Source organism: Stegostoma tigrinum, chromosome 38 (genome assembly GCF_030684315.1).
Source record: "Stegostoma tigrinum isolate sSteTig4 chromosome 38, sSteTig4.hap1, whole genome shotgun sequence".
NCBI lineage: Eukaryota > Metazoa > Chordata > Chondrichthyes > Orectolobiformes > Stegostomatidae > Stegostoma > Stegostoma tigrinum.
Window position 1 is genome coordinate 363,025 of NC_081391.1, and position 20,293 is coordinate 383,317.

Genomic DNA, 20,293 nt, shown 5'->3' on the forward strand with positions numbered 1-20,293 from the left:
ACAACATCCATATGCTTCTATTTCTGAAGAAGGGTCCCAACCAAAACATCAGCTTTCTTGCTCCTCTGATGCTGCTTGTCCTGCTGTGCTCCTTCAGCTTCACACTGTGTTACTATATCCCACTATTACCTTCCTATTCATGTATTCGTCCAGGTGCTGATGCATGTTGCTACTGTGTCTGCTTCCACGACCTCCTCTGGCAATGCGTTCCAGGCACCTCACCACCCTTTGTGTGAAAAAAGTGCTTTACACATCTCTTTTAAACTTAACACCTCACACCTTGAACTTGTGTGCCCTAGTAATTGACCCCTCCACCCTGGGCAAAAGCCTGTTACTTTCTACTCTACTCAGGTCATTTACAATCTTACAAACTTCTACCAGATCACCCTTACATTCTAGTCAAAACAAACCAGGTCTGTCCAAACTCCTTTCATAGCTAAAATCCCCCTTGCCAGGCAACATCCTGGTAAACCTTTTCTGTAATCTGTCCAAAGCATCCACATCCTCCTGGTGGTGTGGTGACCAGAACTGTTTCAATTTTCCAAGTGTGGTCGAACTATAATTCTATAAAGCTGCAGCATAATATGCCTGTCCTCAGAGTCAATGCCCCTTCCAATTAAGACAAGCATGCTGTCGATCATTTTTACTACCTTGTCTACTTATGCTGTTACCTCCAGCGATCTGTAGATCTGCACACCCAGATCCTTCAGCATATCAATTCTCCTAAAGTTTATACCATTCGCTGTATATTTTCCACCTGTATTTGACTTCCAAAATACATCACCTCACATTTGTCTGGGTTAAACTTAAACTGCCATTTTTCTGTTCATGCCTCCAACTGATCAATGTCCTGCTGTAACCTCTGACATTCCTCCTCACTGTCTGCAATTTCACCAATCTTTGTATTACCCACAAACTTATTAATTAAATCAGCAACATATTCCTCCAAATCATAATGTAGATCGTGTGGAGGTCCCAGCACTGATCCCGACGGAACACCACTCGTCACAACCCTCCATTCCGAAAAGCATCCTTCAATGCCACCCTTTGTCTACTATAACTAAGCCAGTTCTGTATCTATTCTGCCAATTCACCCTGATATCATGCAGCTTTACCTTTTGTACCAGTCTGCCGTGAGGGACCACGTCAACGGCTTTACTGAAACCTATGTAGACAACATCTAATAATGGTTGGGCAAGCAGTTATTGCTCATTACTCTGGAGAAGGTGGTGACGCGCATGTGCATATAGGGTAGACCCGCAAAGCGATTTGGGAGTGAGATCCATGATTTTGATACAACAACATAGAAAGAATGATGATGTATTTCCAAGTCAGGATGGTGAGTAGCTTGGAGAGGAACATGTAGTTGGTGATTTTTCTGAAGAAACGACCAGACCCGAAATGTCAGCCTTCCTGCTCCCCTGATGCTGCTTGGCGTGCTGTGTTCATCCAGCTCTACACCTTGTTATCTCTGCAGTTGGTGGTGTTCCCCATGATATTGCCAGTGGGGGATTCAGTGTCAGTGAAGGTAATGCCATTGAATGTCTGGGGATGTTTGTTATATTCTTTATGAAAAGAGGTCAAAGCCTAGCATTTGTGTGAGTTGACTATTATATGTCACTTGTCAGCCTGGATATTGTCCAGGTCTTGTTGCATATGGACATTGACTAATTCAGCATCTGAGGAGATATAAATGGTGCTAAACATAGTGCAATCATTGACCAACATCCCAACCTCAGGCCTAATGATGGAGGGAAGTTCTTTGATGAAGCAGCTGAAGATGGTCAGGCCTAGCACACCACCTTAAGAAACTTCTGCTGAGCTGCTGATATGTCCTGGAGATGAGATGATTGACCTTCAACACCACAACCATCTTCTTTTGTGCCAGGTATGACTCCAACCAGTGGAGAGTTTTTCCCCTGATTCCCATTTATTACAGTTTTGCAAATGTTCCTTGATGCTCATTTGGTGAAATACAGTCTTGATCTTAAGAGCTATCACACGGTGGTGGTGGTGGGGTGTGAGGTGGTAGGGGAGAGTGGGCGGTACATGTCTGACCACCATCGTGAAAATGCATTGGTCTGGAATCAATATTGAGGACTCTTCATTGCTGATGGAAAGCCACTGTGCCAGCACCATTTTTAAAATTCATTCATGGCATAGACTGACATTAATTGCCCATTTCTAATTGCCCAGAAGATAGTTAAAGTTACCATATTGCTGTGGTGCAGAATGACATATTGGCCAGATCAGGTAACACTGTAAGTTTCCTTCCCAAAGTTTTTTTTACCTTGACAATCACACCAGCTTTTGTTCATCATTAGATTTTTAATTGAAAATTTTTATTGAATTTAAATTCCATTATCTGCATCTTGGATCTTTGGATTAACTTGTCAAGTGCTAATATGGCCACATCATAATCTCCTCAATCATGTGCCAAATTCATTAGAACTGCCTCCATTACAAATAAATACAACGTACCATGGATGCTGGAAACCTGAAATAAAAACAAAAAGTGCAAGAGAAATTCAGCAGATCTGGCAGCATCTGAGGAGAAAAAAGCAGAGTTAAGTTGGGGACTACGTGTGGTGTGTCAAAATTTACAGGTGACACTAAGGTGAGTGGTATCGCAAAGTGTGTAGAAGGCACTGAAAGTCTGCAGAGGTATATAGATAGTCCAAGTGAGTGGGCAAAGGTCTGACAGATAAAGTATAATGTTGATAAGTGTGAGGTCATTTTGGTAGGAATAACAGCAACATGGACTATGTTTTAAATGGTAAAAAAATTGCAACACGCTGCTGTGCAGAGGAACTTGGGTGTCCTTGTGCATCAATCTCTAAAAGTAGGATTGCAGGTGCAGCAGGTAATTAAAAGGCAAATGGAATTTTGTCTGCCATTGCTGGAAGGATGGAGTTTAATAACAGGGAGGCTATGCTGTATAGGGTCCTGGTGAGGCCACACCTGGAGTACTGTATGCAGTTTTGGTCTCCTTACTTGAGAAGAGATATACTAGAACTGGAGGGTGTGCAGAGGAGATTCACTCGGTTGATTCCAGAGTTGAGAGGGTTGCATTATGAGGAGAGTTTGAGTAGGCTGGGATTATATTCATTGGAATTCAGAAGAATGAGGGGAGATCTTATAGAAAAATATAAGATTATGAAGGGAATAGATAAGGTGGAGGCAGGGAGGTTGTTTCCACTAGCACATGAAACTAGGTCTAGATGGCATTGCCCAAGATAAAGGGAAACAGATGTAGGACTGAGATCAGGAGTAACTTCTTCCTCCAAAGGATTGTGAATCTGTGGAATTCCCTGCTCAGTGAAGCGGTTGAAGCTACCTCGCTGAATGTTTTTAAAGCAAGGCTAGAAAAATTTTTGAACAGTAAGGAAATTAAGGGTTATGGTGAGTGGGCGGGAAGGAGGAGCTGAGTCTCAAAAAGATCTTATTAAATGATGGGGCAGGCTCGAGGGGCCAGATGGCCTACTCTTTCTCCTAGTTCTTATGTTTGAATGCCTCTTGCTTTGGGTACCCTTATAATCTGTTTCATTTGCATTTTCTCCTGCTTTGTCAACATCATAAAAAATATGATTTTTCAGTTCTGAGGACACAAAATAGCAGACTCAAAATGTTAATTCTGTACCTCTTTCTCCTCAGATACTCCCATTGATTTTATTTCTGCCTCTACTACACTTGTAGGCATATAATTCAAAACCCAGATTACTCACTGTGCGATGTGCCTCACATTTGCTTCTTCTACAAACCACTTTAAAACTGTACCTCCAGCATTTCATCTTTTTACAAGTGGGACAATTTCAACTTATCCACTCTGTCCAGACCCCTCATGTTTTTGAAAACTTTTCAATCAGATCTCCCCTCAGCTTCCCCCTTGCCAAGGGAAACAGTGCCAATTTCTCCAATCTTTCCTCATAATTGAAATTTCTTATCCATGGAACCATTCTTGTAAGTCTCCTCTACACTCCCTCCAATGCATTCATCTCAAAGTGTGGAGCCTAGAACTGTACACAATACTCAAACTGACATCTAACTGGTGTCTTATACAACATAACCTCTCTACACTTGTGCTCTGTTCTTTAATGATGAAGCCAACAATATTGTATGCTTTATTCACAATTTTAACTGTTCTGCAATCTTAAATACGATATGCATGTATATATCCCTGTTTCTCTGCTCCTGCACACTGTCTGGAAATTGCCCTTTATTTTAAACTGTTTCTCATGGTCTTTGTACTAAAGCGTAACCCTTACACTTCTCCACATTGGAGTTCATTTATCCACATTTATTGCACAAAGTTGCCAAAATCTTTTGGAAGTTCTATACAGTTTTACTATTCTTCTAAGTTTGTGTCAACTGCAAACTTTGAAATTGTCCCTTGCACAACAAGATTGAGATCATGTATACACATGAAAAGCAGGATCCCAATATTAACCCTTAGGGAACTCTAGTTTCTTTTGTCTTTCCAGACCGATTTGCAGGATCTCAAGAGAGAGAATTCATCCCTGGATCAATACTTTTTATTCCCATCCCCTGACACCAAGAACCTCTCTGATGATATTGGGAAACAGAAACAAGTTTTCCATGTTCCCATTAATTAATTATGCCTTTCCAGTTATGACCCTGGATTGGATCCACACTCCCACCAGATCTTACTAGAATGCAACAACCTAGCGATGTGTAACAAGTTCTGTAAAAGTCAAATGGGGCTCTGTTTCTCCATCCACAGATGCTGCCAGACCTGCTCAGTATCTACAGTACTTACCGTTTTATTTCAGATTTCCAGGTCTTGAGTATTTTAATTTTGAGTTCATTTTAAAAGGACTGTGCCATTCAGTACTTCAGAGAGATGCTCGAAGGAATACTAGTTCAATCTGTCTTTCACATCATCCAAACAGCAATAAACCCACCTCAATTTTTGCAGTTTGCAGACTTTGTTCTTCAATGCACTGCATAGAATTTTAACTCCAGCATTGCCAAGCTTATTGTGGGTCAGGTTCAGTTGAGTCAATGCTTGGTTTTGGGTGAGAACAGAACCCAATGCTTGGCAACAGTTGCTGCTGATCTGGTTATGATGAAGGCTGGAGTGGAAGGCAGACATTTTCATGTCATTTACAGTGAGATAATTATGATTTCAATTCCTAAAATATCTACTTTATACAGATTCATATGAGATTTACAGGTTATTTGTCCTAGATGAATCCATGCTGGTTTATGTGAGATTCTTCCCTGTATAGTTTGCAAAAAGTCATCAGAATTCCTGTTATTTCTTTCTCTCATGTTTTGACATACTTTAACATTAGTATGTTGATCCTATTACAAGAAATCCAAAGAGTTCATGGATTTCTTTGTACCTAAGACCATCAGATCAGTTGCCCCTACCGCCACGTCCATGAGCCCACCTGGTCAAATCTCCTCTCTTCTATGCTAACAGTTGTTTCCTTTCAGGTGTTCTCCTCTCCTTTGAAACCTTCTTGACCTTTGCCCTTCTCCTCAAAAAGCCACCATTTATCCCCACTTAACTTGCAAGCTTTTGTGCCCTTTCCAACCTCCCTTTCCTCTCCCAAGTTCTTGAACATGTCACTTCCTAACTCTGACTCTATCTTTTCTAGACCCCATGCTTGAATCCTTTTACTGTAACTTCTGCCCTTATCAAATACTGAAAAAGTTCTCAGTCATAAATCACAATCATGTTTTTTTATAACTGTGACAAAGTTTAGTGCTCTGCTTGTCCTGTCTTCAGCCAGAAGTACAGTTGATCATACATCATTACTTCAACATCCATGCATTAAGAAATTTATTCTTTATTTGGTCTCCTGGGGTGCCTGCCTACTTGATTCGTCCAGTAGTGTGGCAATTGTCTCTATAGCTACAGTTGATGTTTACGGATGTAAATAGTGCTGTTACATCAAGGATATCATCATCTCATCCTCTGATTATCAAAAGGACAAAGCTAGAAGAGAACCACTGACACATAAACAACATCCTCACCAGGATAAAATTAACAAAAGGAGAACAACAACCAACTACCTTTCCTGGACATAATGGTAGAATGCAAAAACAATGGGGAACTAGCGTAAATACAAAGACGACACATATGGACCAGATACTCAGTTACACTAGCAATCACCCCAATACCCACAAATGGACCTGCATCAGGACACTACTTAAACAAGCCACAATGCATTGCATCAACCCAGAACTGCATGAAGCAGAGCAGGAGCACCTATACAGAGTCTTCAAAAGGAATGGATACCTGAAAAGCACAATCTGCCATTACCTCCAAGACAGACCACAACAGGACCAGATTCACTAATCACCCTACCACACATCAAGGACATTTCAGAGATGACCACAAGACTACTCAGACTCCTAGGTACCAGGGTAACCCATAAACCAGCAACCACCTTACAGCAGTTACTGACGAACACAAAGGATCCCACACCCAAAACCAGCAAAACCAATGCAATACACAAAATACCATGCAAGGACTGTGATAAAAACTACACAGGCCAGACTGGAAGAAAACTAACAATACGGATACACGAACACCTCTAGACACCAAGTCATGGCCAATTCTCACTTATCTCACTACACACGGACAAAGAGGGACACAAATTCAACAGCGACAACACATCCATAATTACATAAACTAAACAAAGGCACACCAGGGAATTCCTGGAGGCCTGGTATTCTAACCCGAATTCCACCAACAAACACATTGAATTAGACCCTGTGTACAAACAGAAGGAAAACAGAACTGGAAATGGTACGAAACACCCCAACAAACTGAGGCATATAAATAACAAATGGGACAGAACATGAATGTTTCACCGGAGGCGCGCTGATGATGTGACCCAGCAGGGTGACAAAACATTTGCAACCAAACACACCAGTTCGGCGAGCATACAACCTCTCCGATGTAATTTGCCTACCCCCAGTTTAGTACCTTCCCGCAAGCTCCTGCCTTATCTACGTTCATGGCTATCTTAAAACTTAAGGCGGTGTGATCTCCCTCATTTAAAAATCAGTCACCTGGCCAGCCTCATTAGCCAATACAAGGCAATAAACGCCATTATGGATCTTCATGAGGTTCCATCCTCTCCCAGGCCACTATTCAAAACTGAACCAATCCATGCCTCTTCTCATTTGCAACTTCCCTCTGGCAGAACCATTTGCAGAAATGGCTATATGATCCTTGACCCTAAGATAAGCTACTGATCATGTTGATCATTGATAATGCCACCCATTTTCCAATTTCTACTACCCAACATCCCCCCATTTCATCTATTATGGAAACGAGCCAGGTTTATAGGAGATGCTCGGCATCAATCCTGGATGCCTCATTTGCAGTCCCCAAGGGACTTGCTGCCACCTTTAGCACTGGCCTCCACTTGTCTCCAGGACTTGCCTGGACGTGTTGCTCCTGTGCGGGGCTGGCCTCGGTCTTGCCTCCAGGTCTTGCCTGGGCTCACCACCTCCCACACCGGCCTGGTTTGGGATTTGCCTCCAAAACTTGTCTCGACTTGCTGCCTCCATGCCGGCCTGGCCTGGGCCTGGCTTCCAGTATTCACTGGACTCACAACCTCCTATGCTGACCTGGCCTGGGCCTCGCCTCCAGGACTTACCTGGACATCCCAGCCTCCTTCAATCTCCACCATTCGCCTCAAGTAAGAAAAAGTTGAAATTTTGAGGAACAGAGAGGAAAGAACGGGCGGAGCAGAGAAGCTCTACAGTGCGAGTACTTTTTAAAAGAAAGCTTCTTTATCCCTTATTTTTATATTGAATTTTTATTTATGATTCTCTCAAGTCTGTAACACATACTTAAGTACCCTCTCTCTTTAGCACACCTCACCTAAGATGATGCCGAGAGACAACGTTACAAACTTTTCACTGCACTCAAGTGTATGTGACACTAAAAACCAATTCTAATTCTAATTTTGATATCTCTAGGCTGAATATTCCAATGATCTCCCATATTCTAACATGTGTAACTTGAGGTCATTAAAAATTTCTGTTTCCCCTGCGCTAACTTGCACTTTGTCTCCTTTAACTTTCACTGCTGTGCTCACTGGCTAACATCGGCTTTACTTCAAGTTAAATCTTCATTTTAAAATTCCTTTGTTGTTTATAAAATCCTTCCAAGTCCTCACCTATCTCTGTGATCTCCTCCAGCACAACAATTTCTGCTCTCTAATTCTGGTTTGTTGAACATCCCCTGTTACATCATCCCATCTTTACCTAGATCCTAAACAATGTAATTCCCAATCTGAATGCTTCCAATTCTTGACTTTTATTTGTTGCTCTAAGGTACTCCTTTTGACTCAATTTTTAAACTTTAAGCCATTTAGCCCGTTATTGCCTTATAAAATTCAGACCTGAGCCACATAAAGCCACAAACAACATGGGCAATGCTAAGCAATTGGGGCGAATTATGTGAGAACATGGGCAAGGCATTTTCTAACATTAGGAACAACTCATAGAATCCCTGCAGTGTGGAAGCAGGCTATTTGATTCATTGAGTCCATGCTGACCCTTTGAAGAACATCTCACCCAGATCCATACTCCCCCTATCCCTTTAACTCTACATCTCTTGTGGCTAACTCATGTAACTTGCACATTTTTGGATTGTGGGAGGAAACTGCAGCACCCAGAAAAAAAACCCACAGACACTTGGAAAAGGAGTAAACAGTCACCCAAGGCCTGAATCAAAACCCCAACCCTGATGCTGTGATGCAGTAGTGCTAACCACCACTGAGCCACCTTGCTGCCCCAACTCATTGCATTTTCATATAGAGCTCCGAATGTTAAAATGAGATTCTCAGTGGTGAGATGGCTGTTAACGGAGATTATTAATTCTTAACAAGCTCATTAACTGCAAATCTTACGTCATTAATATGGAGCTTTCTATTCTACTACCTAAAGAGCAAAGAACTGTATGAGAGGATAAGGTAGTTCTGAAGGCATATGGCATGATTGCCTTCATCAGTCAGGGCATGAACAAGCCCTTTGGCCCTCCAATTTAGCACTGACACATGATGCCTTTCTAAACTAAAAATCTTTTGCACCTATGCAGCCCATGTCCCTCTATTCCCTGCCTATTCACGTATCTGCCAAAATGCCTCTTAAATGTTGCTGTTGTATCTGCTTCTATCACCTCCTTTGGCAGTGCATTCCAGGCACCTACTACACTCCCTGAAAAAAATACTTGCCTCTCGTATTGCTTTTAAGCTTTGCCTTTTTTACCTTAAACCTATCCCCCTTCATGATTAATACTTCTACCCTGGGAAAAAAAACTTTGACTATCCATTCCTCTCATAATTTTAGAAACTTCTATCAGGTCAACCCTCAGCCTCGGACTCTAGAATTCTTCCATATTCAATGCTTTCTCCTGCCAGGAAATCACCAGCATTCATCTCAGTCTGCTCAATGTAACTTCACATCACCTGACAAAGGAGCAGCACTCCAAAAGCTTGTGATTTTTAATATACCTGTTGGACTATAACCTGATGTCGAGTGAACAGAGTTCAAGTTTGTCCAATCTCTCCTCATAGCTAATATCCTCCAAACCAGGCAACATCCTAGTAAACTATTTCTGTACTTTCTCCAGAGCCTCCACATCCTTCTGGAAGAGTGGCACCAAGAACTATATAAGATATCCCAAATGTGACTTAACTAAAATTCCACACAGCTACAACATAACTAGCCAATTTTTACATTCTAAGCCCTGATTGATGATGACAATCAGGCCATAAGTCTTCTTGACCACCTTGGCCACTTCTGTTGCCACTTTCAGGGAACTGTGAATCTGCCACAGTATGTGGATGTGGCTACATCTGCAAGGTTGCCCAGTCCCCCATGGACACAAGCAACCAACATATACCAGCCTCCCTACGTCATTAGGGCACATAGAAACATAGAAAATAGGTGCAGGGGTAGGCCATTTGGCCCTTCGAGCCTGCACCACTATTTAATATGATCATGCAATTTCAGTATCCCACTCCCACCGTCTGTCCATACCCCTTGATCCCTTGAGCCACAAAGTCCACATCCAGCTCCCTCTTGAATATATCTAATGAACTGGCTTAACAGTTTTCTGTAGTAGACAATTCCACAGGTACACAACTCTGAGTGAAGAAATTCTTCCTTATCTCAGTCCTGAATGGCTGACTCCTTGTTCCTAGACTGTGACCCCTAGTTCTAGATGTCCCCCAACATCAGAAACATTCTTCCCACATCTAGCCTGTCCAGTCCCATTAGAATTCTATGTTTCTATGAGATTTCCCCAGCATTCTTCTAAATTCCATTGAGGACAAGCCTTTGTTAATACAGTCTTTCTTTATATGTCAGTCCTGCCATCCTGGCAATCAATCTGGTGAACTTTTGCTGGGCTCCCTCAATAGCAAGAATGTCCTTCCTCAAATTAGAATACCAAAACTACATACAGTATTCAAGGCCCTGTATAACTGCAGCAAGACATCCTTGCTCCAATACTCAAATCCTCTCACTATGAAGGAGAGCAGGCCTAAAGCATTCCTCATTGCCTGTTGTACCTGTATTCCAATCTTCAGCAACTTCAGTTCCATCATGACACCCAGGTCTTGTAGCACCTCACCTTTTTCCCAAACTGCCACTATTCAGATAATAATCTGCCTTCCTGTTTTTGCCACCAAATTGAATAATCTCATATATATTCGCATTATATTGCATTTGCCAAGTATTTTCCCACTCAGCCAGTCTGCCCAAATCACCCTGCAGCCTCATATTATCCTCCTTTCAGCATACACTGTCATCCAGCTTAGTGTCATCTGCAAATTTGGAGATATTGCATTCAATTCCTTTGTCCAAATCTATATATATTGTGAACAACTGGGGTCCCAGCACTGAACCCCGTGGTACCCCACTTGCCACTGCCTGCCACTCTAAAAAGGACCCGATCCACTTACAATGCATTTATGCACTTTAACACCAACCTCAGGGAACACCGGCAACCATCATTGCAATGATACTGCAAGGACACCTTACATCCTTGCAGGGCAAGGGTGGGACAGGTACCCACTTCATCCATTGCTTTAGACTACATATCAAAGCTGCTCATTTGCTCTCATAGCACTCACTTACTTTGAGTCTACCCGCTCACAGCGTCCCTGTCATGCCTTGTCTTTTAATGCTTTGCCCCTAAGCCAGAGTTACAAGGCTCACAATATTTCTGCTTTGCCTTGTCGTTTGACACAGACACAAAGACAAGAAGTTTGTTGTGGCTGTCAGACATCCTAATTCAAATACAGGGAGAGACCTTCAGCCAGTGTACCCTTGCATGGTAAGCCAAGGGGCTCCAGGGTCTCTGGGGGCTTGGACATGCTCAGTCAACCACTCAGGAGAGTCAGGATCCTTCCTTTGTAGGGAGTGATGAGCCCAGTGATGGGCAGCCCACCACCTGTCTTGCCTTTTTCTGCCCTACTGTGACTTGTTACTGGAGTGAAAAGGAAGAATTAAGGGAGAAGAAAGTAGCTGGCAAAGTTGTTCAAGCTGACGTAGGTGAAGGAAAAGTGGTTTGGTGCCCTGCAAGTGTGAATAGTCAGCACAGAGGCCATTCATGGTTCATCATGTGGGCATCAGTGAGAACAAATGAGGGAAGATTCTGCATGCAACCATGAGAATGATAGAGCATAAACGTTTGTGGAAGATGAACACAGTAGCAGAAGCAGAATGTGAGGTAGCAAACAACAGATGGTGGCACTTACCATGGCAAAGCAGAAAAAGTCATTGATGTTCTTTCACTGGTAAAAAAAGTGTGAAGCTGGGTGAACAAAACCGGCCAAGCAGCATCTTAGGAGCTCAAAAGCTGACGTTTTGGACCTAGACCCTTCATCGCCCTCTCTGATGAAGGGTCTAGGCCCGAAACATCAGCTTTTGTGCTCCTGAGATGCTGTTTGGCCTGCTGTGTTCATCCAGCTTCACACTTTGTTACCTTGGATTCTCCAGCATCTGCAGTTCACATTATCTCTGAACTTCTTTCACTGTTGGGCATTCCTCCACATGGATAAGGAAGCAATAACCTGGCTTACAACTTGGATCAGGCTGGCGAGGTCTAATGGCATTGTAACCTCTTTCGGGCCTTGTGGAAGAGAACATCACTGCTGTGCACAATTATGTCCACCAGAACTTCCAGATTCCTGCCTGTAAAGATGGGTGCCAATCTTCTCTTATCTGCCATACCTGGGACAAATGTCAGGAGCCATGCAGGACAACAGTGCTTGTCCAATTGCATAACGGCCTTTTAAAGATTGGGAGGCATCAGGTTTACTGGCAATTCTGGAATATCCCAGCTTTGGCATGTTCTTGGTACAGTGAGTGGTAGAATTGGGTTAGTATTGGGAAAGAGTGATGCCATAGCAGTATGGTAGATATATAATTAGGTGAGCTTGGGACAATCACACTAGGCCTCGCCAACAGAAATCATCCTGAAGCACAACAAAACTGATGCTTTTGGCTAAAGTCTAATAAGATTCAGTCTTAGGATTTAGTTTTACATTATATTACTCCTGTGGAAAACCCTGTATAGCTCTAATGGTGCTATATAAATATAAGTTACTGTTACCTTCAAATATTTCTTGTTATGTCAATTTCCACATTCTGAGCTACTTTTCTGGATAGCAAGCTTTCTGCTAAAAGCTGAGTTGGATTTATTATCTTGCAGTGGCAACCCTAAGTCTCTGGTTTCGCTATGACAGGAAATGGTTTCCATGTTTATGCATTCAAATCATCTCTTACCCTCAAAAACCTTTATCAGACCTGCACTTAGTCCTTTGTACATATTATTCAGATACATTATACATCATCTCCTCCACTTGTTTGCCAGCTACCTTAAGTCTTCTTCCTGTAGCTGAATTTTCATTAGAAACTATTTTCTTGAGTAAGGAAACACAGCATGTACAATTTTCCCTGATAGCTATAGCCTCTCACTTATAGTATCAACATTGTAACATGTCTTTTGTACTTTCTCCAACCCTTTCATATAATATTTAAACCTGACCTATGTTCCAAGTATGGTCTAATCATGGCTCTGTGTAACTTTAATATTACTCATTGCTGTAAAATGATACCCCTCAGAATGAATTCCAGTGGTTGGAACAATTGTGTTCTGTGTTGCAAAGATGCTGTGACATGTTATAATGAACACATTTGGTCACTCACTGCAGTATTTGGAGTTTGCATTCCGGTTCCTTCAAAGCATTGCACAGTGCCGTCACCTCCAAGTCTTTCAGTTGGTTGTGACTCAAATTCAATTCCACCAGACTTTGATTTTTTGACAACCCAGATGCCAGTTCCTCACAACAATGAAAGTTGAGATCATTGCTAATCAGTCTAGGAATGAAAGAGAATGTTGAATTGGCATTTAAACTAACATGAAATAAGACACAACATTATCGGGTTTTTTTAACAGTGGAGTGTCTATCACGCAAGATCTTGACAAAATCAGCAGAATCACAGTTAGCTCTATAACTTTAATAGTATTTGAACATGCTGACAATGAGGCCTTTTCCATCCACTTTAAATGTGAAAGAGGATTGGACAAACTTTGAACAGATCAAGTGAATGAATAGTTAGCTGGTTCCATCTTTCAGTCACTCTACCTTCTAAGGGTCACATCTAGAATAAAAAGGGTGATTAAAATGTTATTAATTAATAAAGGTTAGCAAAGCAACGATGTTAATATCCAAAGCAATTAAGAAAAGTATGGGAATATGGGACAAATACCAATAAGAAAAATGTGACTATTACATCCACTTTGCATTTTTTACAAAGAAAGACATTAGAAAATGTTTCATAGAGTAACAAAAACAAACATTGGGCTTTTATGTAGGAACAAAGAGATGTAATTGAAAGAATCATTGAAACGATCATCCGAAGGTCTTTGAAGGTGAATTAAAAGGAAAAGAATGGAAATCTTTGTTCTATTTCTCACACTTCTGCCTTCCACCCTTCCCCTCCCTCACAGAACCCTGAAAGGGATCCCCTTTTCCTCATCTTCCGCACTGCCGTCCTCTGCATTTTATGCTAATTAAAGACTGAAAGAACTGTGGGGGCTGTAAATGAGGAACAAAAACAAAGTTGCTGGAAAAGTTCAGCAGTCTGGCAGCATCTGTGAAGGGAAAAAACAGAATTAATGTTTTGGATCAACCACTCCCCTTTCATTATCCCAGAGGAACCGTTTCTTTGGCGATAACTGGACTCCACTCCTCAGTCACCCTTAATACCGATACCATTCCCATGCAATTTTTCTATACCAGCAAGAGAGATCAATAATTGCCCTCCTGCCTCCTCTTTTCTCACTGCCCAAAGCCCTGGGCAAACTTTAAATGTCTAAATTGGAGGAAGGCCAATTTTAATATCATTAGTCAGAATCTGGCAAACATAGACTTAGGGCAGTAAAATCTACATTTGGAAAGTGAGATTTGACTAAATGTAGTATAGTGAGGGTTCAGGGCCTGGCCATTCATTCACAGGATGAATGCATCGCTGGCTAGGCAAGCATTTTCTGCCCATCACTAATTGCCCAGAGGACAGTTAAGACTCAACCACATTGCTGTGGATTGGAGACACATGCAGGTCAGACATGGTAAGGTTGGCAGTTTCCTTCCTTAAAGGCCATTGGTGAACCAGATGGGTTTTTCCAACAATCGACAATGGATTTGTGGTAATCATTGGACTCTTAATTACAGATTTTTTTTGTATTGAGTTCAAGTGCTACCACCAGCCTTTGCAGGATTCAAGCCCTTGTCGACTGACCATTAGCTGGATCTCTGGATTAAGCAGTCTAGTAATAATACCATGAAGCTGTTGCCTCCCCATGATTTAGTCACAATTTGTTCAATTTAGTCCACTGCACTAGGTGCTCATGATGTGGCCTCCTCTTCTCTGAGAAAATGAAATAAGATTGAGTGACTGCTTTACAATACATCACTATTCAGTCCACAAGAATGATCCTCAATGTTCAGTTAGCTGTCAGTTTAATTTAACAGAATGCTCCTACTCTGAGACTGTTTTTATTCATTTGTGGGATGTGGGCGTGGCTGGTTGAGCCAGCATTTATTGCCTGCCCCCAGTTGGCCTTGAGAAGGTGGTGCTGAGTTGCTTTCTTGAACTACTGCAGGCCATGTGCTGTAAGTTGACCCACAATGCCATTAAAGAGGGATTTCCAGAATTTTGGCAGGGGTGACACTGAATAAATGGTGATATATTTCCAAGTCAGGATGGTTAATAGCTTGTAGGTTCCCATATATCTGCTGTCCTTCTTCTAGATAGAAGTTGTCGTGGGTTTGGAAGGTGCTGTATAAGGATCTTTGGTGAATTTTTGCAGTACATCTTGTAGATGGTACACACTCCTGCTACTGAGTGTCAGTGGTAGATGCTTGTTGATGGAGTGCCAATCAAACAGGTTGCTTTGTCCTCGATGGTGTCAAGCTTCTTGAGTGTTGTTAGAGCTTCACCCATCCAGGCAAATAGGAAGTATTCTGACTTGTGCCTTATAGACTGAGGAGTCAGGAGGTGAGTTACTGACTGCAGTATTCCCAGCTTCTGATCTGTTCTTGCAACCACTGTGGGTATGTCGTGAGCCCAGTTGAGATTCTGTCAGTGATAACTCCCAGGATGTTGATAGTGAGGGATTGAGTGATGGTAACACCATTGAAAAATCCAGGGATGGTGGTTAGATTATCTCTTATTGGTGATGGTTATATCCTGGCATTTATGTAGCATGAATGTTATAGTCCAAAGTCTGGATATTGTCCAAAACGTGTTGCATTTAAACATGGACTACTTCAATATCTGAAGAGTCGCGAATAGTGCTGAACATTGTTTGCCTTTGACTGCACGTTCCCACTTCTGAACTTATGATGGAGCAAAGATTATTGATGAAGCAGCTGGTGATAGTTGGGCCTAGGACATTTGCCTGAGGAACTCCTGCAGAGAAGTTTTGCAGCCTGTGATGACTGACCTCCCCAATCATGTTCCGAACAGCCAGTTATGACTCCAGCCAGTGAAGAACTTGCCATGGTACACATTGATTCTAGTTTTGCTGTGGATCCTTAATTATACACTTGGTTGAATAGGGCCGTGGTGTCAAGAGCTATTGCTCTCACCTCGTCTCTGGAATTCAACTCTTTTGTTCATACTTTAATCGAGGTTGTAATGAGGTCATGAGCTGAATAAGCCTGGTAGAACCCAAGCTGAGTGTCGTCAAGCAGGTTATTACTGAACAGATGCTGTTTGATAGTACTGTTGATGACACCTTCCGTCATTTACTGATGATTGTGAGTAGACTGATGGGGCAGTAATTGGCTGGGTTGGGTTAGTGTTTACCGCCCATTCTGGACAATTTTCCACTTTGATGGTCAATGCCATTGCTGTAACTGTACTGGAAGAGCTTGGCTAGAGGTGTGGCAAGTTCTGAAGCACAAGTCTTTAGTATTATTGCCAGAATGTTGTCAGAACTCATAGCCTTTGTGCTGTCCAGTGCCTCCAACCATTTTTTGATATCATATGGAGTGAACTGACTTTGCTAAAGACTGACATCACTGATGCTAAGGACCACCAGGGGAGACTGCAATGGGTCATCCAATTGGCTCTTCCAACTGAAGATTACTGTGAATGCTTCACAACTGGGTGTGGCAGTACGGCAGAGCTTAGATCTGATCTGTTAATTGTGGAATCACTGAGCTATGCCTATTAATTGCTGCTAATGCTTTTTGACATTCAAGTCACCCTCTTTGGTAGTTTCACTAGGTTGTCACCTCAATTTTAGGTATATTTGGTGCTGCTCCTGCCATGCCCTCCTGCACTATCCAAGGTTGATCCTGCCGGCCATAAGGTCATAGAATGTGCCGCTGCTGTTGATAGCTCACAGTGCCTCATAGAATCCCAATCTTGACTTTCTAGATCTGTTTGAAATCTGTCCCATTGAATATGGTGATAGGGTATACAACACAATAGAGGGTATACTTACTGTGAAGGTAGGGCTTCATCTCTACGTGAACTGTGTGGTGGTCACTCTTACTGATACCAGTCAAGGACAGATGCATCTTCAGTCAACAGTTTGCTAAGGATGAGGTTGAACATGTTTTTTCCTCTAGTTGGTTCACTTACCACCTGCTGCAGTCCCAGTTTAGCTATGTCCTTCAGGACCCGACCAGCTCAATCAGTGGTGCTGTTGCTGAGCTACTTTTGGGGGTGGATATTGAAATCCTCCATCCAGAGTACATTGTCTGCTCTTGCCATCTTCTCCAAGAACATAAGAACTAGAAGCAGGAGTAGGCCATCCGGCCCCTCGAACCTGCCCTGCCATTTAATAAGATCATGACTGATCTTTTTGAGACTCAGCTCCACTTATCTGCCCACTCACCATAACCCTGTTCAAAAGCAAGTTTGAAGGAACTTGGAGGAGCGGTCATTTGAACAGGATCAAACAGCATTGAATGGCAGCATGGCAGCTCAGTGGTTAGCACAGCTGCCTAACAGCGCCATGAACTGGTGCTTGAGCCCAGCCTTGAGTGACTGTGTAGAGTTTATACATTCTCCCTCTGTCCCTAGAGTTTCCTCTACGTGCTGCTGTTCCTCCCTCAGTCCAAAGACATGCAGGTTAAGTGGATTGGCCGTGCTAAATTTCCCTTAGTATCTAGGGAAATTGGTTAGATGGAAAAAGTAGGGTTACAGGGACAGGTTAGGGGCTGGATCTAGGTTAGATGCTTTTCGGGGGGTCAGTGTAGACTCAATGGACTGAATGGACTACTTCCACGCTGTAGGGATTCTATGATGATTCCATGACTCTATGAAACAGAAATGATATCCTTTAGTGCTTATAGCTATGAGAGCAGTGAATGGCTTCCTAACTTACTTTAATGTTTGCAGTCTGCATTCAGAGTCCTTCAGAACAGCAGCCAATAAACTTATAGCAGAATAATCTGGGAATGTGTAGCTTAAATCCAAGGTTAATATTGTCTGTTTTTTCTTGATAACAGTAGTCAGCTCTTCCCAGGATCTTTGAGTGAAATAGGTACCTGACAGGCTGTGGAAAAATGAAGAAAACAATCAGCAGAAATAAAACCATAGAGAAAGGAATACTCTGGGGTACGACACATTATCTGCGGCTAATGAAGGAAGTTGGGGATAGTGTTGAATTGAAAGAAAAAGTGTACAATTCTGCAAACATTAGCGTCAGATCAGAATTTGAGCAAAATTTTTAAAAAGCAGCAAAAGGATAACTAAAAACATGATGTAGAAGTTAGAGTATGACAAGATAATAAGAGTTTTTAGAAATGAAAAGTCAGCATGGGTCCTCTAGATAGAGAGTCTGTGGAATTAGTATAGTTGAGTTAGAAATGGCAGAGTGTTAAAGCACTCATAATTATCAGTGAAAGGGTGCTGAGAAAATTATTAGAGCTAAAGGCTGACTGGTCACCAGGAACCCACCTCAAGCTGCACCTCCATTTCCTACCTACTAACCTCATCCCGCCTCCTTGACCTGTCCGTCCTCCCTGAACTGACCTATCCCCTCCCTACCTCCCCACCTATACTCTCCTCTCCACCTATCTTCTTTTCTCTCCGTCTTCGGACCGCCTCCCCCTCTCTCCCTATTTATTCCAGAACCCTCTCCCCATCCCCCTCTCTGATGACGGGTCTAGGCCCGAAATGTCAGCTTTTGTGCTCCTGAGATGCTGCTTGGCCTGCTGTGTTCATCCAGCTCCACACTTTGTTATCTTGGATTCTCCAGCGTCTGCAGTTCCCATTATTTCTGGTCTCTAGGAACTGATAGTTTTCATCCTAGCTTCAAAGACAAGTAGCTGAAGATGGCAGATGGACTGGTTTTACTTCTCCAAAATTTCTTAAGTTATAGAAAGGTCCCATCAAATTTGAAAATAGCAAATATAAAACCTCTCATCGAAAAAAAGACACAGAAAAGAGAGAACTGCGGGGCAGTTAGCCTAATATCTATTTTTAGGAAAACACTTGAGTCGATTAAGGAGGTTATAGCTGAGCACTTAAAGAATTTTAATACAATTAGGCAGTGTTAACATTGATTTGTGAAACAGAAATCAATTTTGACTAATTTATTAATGGTAAGTAAAATAACAAGAAATGTAATTAAAGGGGAATCTGTAGACGCGGTTTACTTAGATATCCAAATACATTTGATGAGGTGCAACATCAAAGGTTACCACATAAAATAAGGTCACGTACAGGATAGAAGATTGATTATCTATCAAGAAGCAGACGGTGGCATTGAATAGTCCTTTCCAGGTAGAGAAGCTGTAAACAGAGGACTGCCATGAGGATCAGTGAGGCTTCAACTACTTACAACTCATGTAAATGAGTTGGATGTGGGAACTAACTTTTTGTTGCTAAATGTCTGTTGACAAAACAGTATGAAAGCAAATTGTGAGAAAGTCATAAAGAATCGACAAAAGAATCAGATGGTGGGGAAAAAATTGACACTTGGAGTAAAATGTCCATGTGTCCAGGGAATGTGTGACCTTGTCCATTTTGACAGGAAGAATAGAAATGAGGTATCAAGTTTTGAGAAGATTTGTAGCTCAGGTTGAGGTTCTGGATGTGAGTTTGCTCGCTGAGCTGGAAGGTTAGTTTTCAGACGTTTTGTCACCATTCTAGGTAACACTCTGGGACAACACATCCATCCTCGGACAAGCCAAACAGAGACACGCACGAGAATTCCTAGAAGCATGGCATTCCAACCGGAACTCCATCAACAAACACATTGATTTGGAGCCAATCTACCATCTCCTGAGAAAAAGAACAGGAAATGACATCACCAACACAGGAAATGACATCACCAACCCAAGGAAACCTAACCAGATAAATAGAAAGCGGGACATAACACCAGCGCTTCGTCAGAGGCTCACTGATGATGTTACCGAGAATGGTGACTGATTATCTGGGAACAAACCTTCCAGCTCAGTGAACCAGCTTACATCTGGAACAAAATAAAGACCCACTCTCTTGTGGACTGAGAGGAGGAGAGCGCTGTATTGGAGGTGGAAGGAAGACGTCGGGTTGGCTGTGCTCCCTTGCAACCGGTGGATCTTAATGCTGGCTTCGGCCTAACGCTGGTTCAGGGGAGCAGCCAACCTGCAACGATGGCTGCGGCAAGTGCTCGTGCCCCAGGTCAGGGGGTCCGGAACACCACCCGTGTTTCCGTGAAGAAGGTGGATGAAGGTGCACCTGTGGACCGCACCTTCTTCGTGAAGAGGGTCCTGTTGGACTG

The 20,293-nt window shown here is 42.4% G+C and overlaps 1 protein-coding gene across 2 annotated transcripts in view; it reads right to left on the reverse strand.

Annotated features, from left to right (window-relative positions):
* The window catches only part of LOC125447197 (NACHT, LRR and PYD domains-containing protein 3-like), a 110,613-nt gene that overhangs the window by 33,539 nt on the left and 56,781 nt on the right, over positions 1-20,293 (reverse strand). For both annotated transcript variants that reach the window (XM_059640764.1, XM_059640762.1), the window contains 3 exons: positions 17,909-18,079; positions 13,210-13,380; positions 4,923-5,093 (listed from right to left, as the gene is read on the reverse strand). In XM_059640764.1, the coding sequence (XP_059496747.1) occupies positions 4,923-5,093; positions 13,210-13,380; positions 17,909-18,079 (513 nt within the window). The remainder of the gene's footprint in view (positions 1-4,922; positions 5,094-13,209; positions 13,381-17,908; positions 18,080-20,293) is intronic.